General features: G+C 37.6%; 1 protein-coding gene across 1 annotated transcript; it reads right to left on the bottom strand.

Moving 5' to 3' along the window:
• Positions 1 to 630: 630 nt before the first annotated feature.
• LOC135801995 (cuticle protein-like) lies at positions 631 to 1,701 on the bottom strand. Its single transcript, XM_065315539.1, has 2 exons — positions 1,659 to 1,701; positions 631 to 1,590 (listed from the first exon to the last, which is right to left on the bottom strand). The coding sequence occupies exons 1-2, from the start codon at positions 1,668 to 1,670 to the stop codon at positions 733 to 735; spliced, it is 870 nt and encodes a 289-aa protein (XP_065171611.1). The 5' UTR covers positions 1,671 to 1,701; the 3' UTR covers positions 631 to 732.
• Between the last annotated feature and the right edge of the window lie 2,664 nt (positions 1,702 to 4,365).

The following is a 4,365-nucleotide window of genomic DNA, read 5'->3' as shown; positions in this document are numbered from 1 at the left end:
AAATGCGCCCACACATATCACGAAGGTTTTATGCAGTCCGGTACAGTCCAATATTTTTTATCTAAAAATCCGTGCGCCGACGAGTGTCGATGACGGGAGGACGAACTGACCGCCGCCGCAAAGTTCGCCTCCTTTTTCTATTTTTTTTTTTATTATTCCAGCAGCAGTGCGGACTTCTCCGCCTCTGTTCCGCCCGTATCCTTTCATGGCGCGCCATCGAGAGGGATATAAACGTTTCCCATTTTTATTTATTTTTTTCGGGTACATACCAAACGGCATTTTCATATTTTCATGATTCCATATTTTCATATAGATAGCGATATAGAGAGTAAGAGAATAATTCATTTTCCACGCTTGTGCACCCACCACCGCCACCCCTTAGCAGACCGCATACATTTTTCATTTTCCGGAAGAGAATTTTTCATATTTTTTGCCTTTCATAATGGTAATTGATATAACGCTTCGGTTAGGCAACCCAACTAGCCGCTGTGGTCAGAAGCGATCAAACGCACTCGATTTGCGTGAAATATATACGAGAATGTGCTTGGACGGCATAAAATCCGCAGAGATAATAAAAAACCTCGGAGGTTTAAATTCACTTTGTCTCTTGCAAACAATCAAAACTCATACTTATCTAAATTAATCATTTTATATTTAGGATAGTTTATACACAATGGCATTAAAAAAACATAAAACAATAAATACTATTTGTTTGTTGTTTAGTGCTTACACTTAATGGTGGTAATAGGCAGGGGCGGAGTAGGCAACTGGGGCGGCAGCTACTTTAGCCACAGCTGGGGCGTAAGAGGCGTAGCTTACAGATGGAGCTGCGGAATATCCATGGTGGACTGGTGCGTGGGCGTACTGCACAGCTGGCGCGGCGTGAGCGTATTGGACAGCTGGAGCAGCGTAGGCAACTTTAGCTACTGGAGCAGCATAGGCAACTGGTGCAGCGTATTTAGCTACTGGCGCAGCGTAAGCAACTGGGGCAGCGGCGTATTTAGCTACTGGCGCAGCATAGGCAACCGGTGCGGCAACGGCTTTCACAGCCAGTGGCTCACGGTGAACAACAGCGTTGAAACCATTGTGAGCATCAGCAGTGTATTCAACAGTACGCTTGGTGCCATCAGCATCAATGAGGGAATAGGAACCGTGGACGGCGTCACCACGACGAGATTCAGTTTGGGTCTTGCTGTCACCAGTGTGTGGATCATTCACGGAATAACCGAAGTCATAAGCTGCTGGGGCCTCAGCGACAATGGTTTTGGCAACAGGGGCGTAGGCAACTGGAGCAGCGGCGTATTTAGCTACTGGCGCAGCGTAGGCAACTGGAGCAGCAGCGTAGTGAGCGACTGGAGCAGCATGAGCGTAGTGAGCAACTGGGGCCGCAGCGTATTGAGCAACTGGAGCGTGAGCATAGTGTGCAACTGGGGCTGCATAACTCACAGGCGCAGCAACTTTAGCTACGGCTGGAGCGTAAGATGCGTAGCTTACAGCGGGGGCGGCACTGTAATGAGCAACTGGGGCACCAGCGTAAGCAATAGGTGCGCCTGCGTTGGCTACGGCCAAAAGCGCAGCAAAAGCAACAAACTAAAAAATAAAAAATTAAAAAAATTAAATTTTAATGAAAAAAAAATTGATTTTTGAACTTGACTTACTTTGAATGCCATTGTAAGCTGTGTATGTTTACCAACTTGTGGTAGTTTTGTTTCTGTATCGTTACAGTTGGCCGCGTCGCGTATTTATAGTAAAAAGCGAGGTGTAAAGTTTGCGAATACGAATCAAAAACGGTGGGGAACTTTTCGTCAAGGTGTGGTTGGGCCGGCGTCGTTCATCTGCTCTCGCGCTGTCCTTTCACCGGACCAATATTACATTTTTCTGCCTTGGCTTTTGAGCGCGCCGAGCACTATTACGGCAGGTATCATGTATCATGCAAGTTATGTCAATTGTTTCTGAAAAATGCGCGCATTGAATGACGAAAACGCAACATGACAGGACAACGCTGGCCGAAGAAAAGACCAACAGGTTTATATAATATTACCTCAATTTGGTGCACTTTTCAATTCATTGATTGTTGCTAAAATATGTGCGTAGTATAAGGTTTCGTAATCGAGAGTATTTGTTGTGACTTGACAGGTGATGCTATTGTGTATATATTCAATAATAATATTCAGTTACTTATTTGCCACACTTTTAGCATAAATACTTGTTAAATTGAGGTTATGTCAATTCAATGTCCTCATAAAATGATTTTTAGAGTTTATTTTACAATTAATTCAATTTTTCCACTTTTATAACAAAAAATTTAAACACAAAGTAAATCCTAACCTATATTTTAAATAAAAATGGCCACTAATAAGGTTTTGAGAATGAATTATGTCAAATTGAGGTTATGTCGATTCAATGTTTTCAAAAAAATGTTTTTTCAGGCTTATATTGCAATTATTTTATTTCTACCACTTATATAATAAGAAATTCAAAAGTAAAGTAAATCCTAACCTAAATTTCAAACAAAAATCGCTCCCAATAACATTTAAGAAGATTTTTGTCTAAATAATTACAAAATTTATAGTCTAAGCATTGTATTGTGATGCTTGGACAATTTTGAAAATTATTGCTGACAACATAATGATATTGTTGCTGTTTTGACTATTTGTATGGCAATAAACAACGCGAATTACAGCCGCAAGTGCTCCATTTCCATGGTTATTGTCCGCGTAAAGTGCATAAAGATTGCGAACTTGCAGACTTGCGCCACACGAGGAACAAATCGATAATTTCCACTTGGTAATATATTATAACCATTGAACATTGAACATATCGAACTGGATTTATTATCCCCGCTCACGTGTAAATTACGAACTCATTTTACCCTTTTCCATTGTTATTATCAGCGCTTAAAAGCGGATGATGTAACCGTAATAGGCACCAACTTAAAAGAAATTCTATACGCGCGTAAATTGAAATGTTCAATGTGCGTTTTTATTGCGATATAATAGCAGCAAACTAAAAAAAAAAGTTAATTTTTTTGCTTTTGGGAATAGTCTGCAAATAGAAGAAGGTGAGCCTGTAGGGCGGATACGTCAAACCGCACATCACAACATAAACTATTCTATTCAATTTGAGGTTATGGTTAGCGTCTCATCGATTTGTTGGCGTTTTCTTTATTTTGTTGCGTACAATAGTGAAGCTAACAAAAGTAAACAAGATATTTGGATTTGTGTAAGGAAGAAATACTAGAAACTAAATTCAAGTGCAGCTTCTCAAGATGGTTAATGAAACCAAAGATTTGTGGTTGAAAAAGAGTCGATATGGGTATCATATTGCATTTTTAGGTTAGGATAAGTAAAAAGTTAGGTTAAGTTAGGTTAAAACTTTGTTTTTAAATTAAATTTTTTTTGAATTTTTTGATTTTTTTTCTTATTAATAAATTGTTTAATGAAATAATTAGTAATAAATGTGTATGAGGTACTTATCTTTTTACCTAACATTGAAATATAAAGAATGCCAAGTTTATTCAAGTAAAGGAAGCATAATTTGATCCGTTTAAATACAAACATTAAAAAATATTCTTTTATGAAAACACTTTTAATGCTCGATTTCATTCTGCTAGCTGCTGCCCGGCCGTGTTTTAATATAATATAGTTCTTCTGTTTCCTTTCATTGTGCGTGCGAGGGGAAAATGCAGAACAGATTGTGAACGCTTTTGTTCGACGTTGAAAATTTGAATGAAATCGAAGCTACTGTTCGTCGCTTTTAAACGGCCGTTTAAACGTGCCTCTTAATCTGAAAGAAAGACATTTGTATTCGTGTGCATGACGTTTTTTAATAGTGTATAGTGTATTAAATAACAAACAAATAAAATGCGTCACTGATCATTCTTTATCTTCCTTTTATTTTCTTTATTTTCAAGTTTTTCATTCTTTTTATGGTGGTATAAGGAATAGAATGGAATGTTTGCCGTAAATTTTCTGCTAGATTTGTTTCGCAATTTCGAAATTTCTTCTTCATGTTATAAATATTTTAATCGCTCGCTATTTATGCTGAAGAATGGTACGCGTAGGTGACTAGAGTTTTATGCAAATTGTCTTTTGTTTTCCATTCTTTGACATCTAACAAATTGTTGCTCAATTTGCATTTTTTTGGCGACAATTCTCATTTCGTATTAATTAATTCTTCATTGCAATGTGAAAACTTTCCGTTTTGCAATCATCATTTAAATAATAATGTTATTAAATATAGGTATTGCTAGGAAACTAATTTCTATGATAATTGCAATGAAAATGTCAATTGAAAACAATTTTAAACTTTTAAAATTTTCGCAATTTTACTGGCTAACGCCGCATAGCATTTTATTCGATTTTC

This window comes from Atheta coriaria, unplaced genomic scaffold (genome assembly GCF_025399875.1).
Source record: "Atheta coriaria isolate IRGN ID8LTWV9N9 unplaced genomic scaffold, Caltech_Dcor_3.1 hic_scaffold_14_pilon, whole genome shotgun sequence".
NCBI classification, from domain to species: domain Eukaryota; kingdom Metazoa; phylum Arthropoda; class Insecta; order Coleoptera; family Staphylinidae; genus Dalotia; species Dalotia coriaria.
Note: the sequence above shows the minus strand (reverse complement) of the source record. Positions and strands in the feature narration are given on the sequence as shown.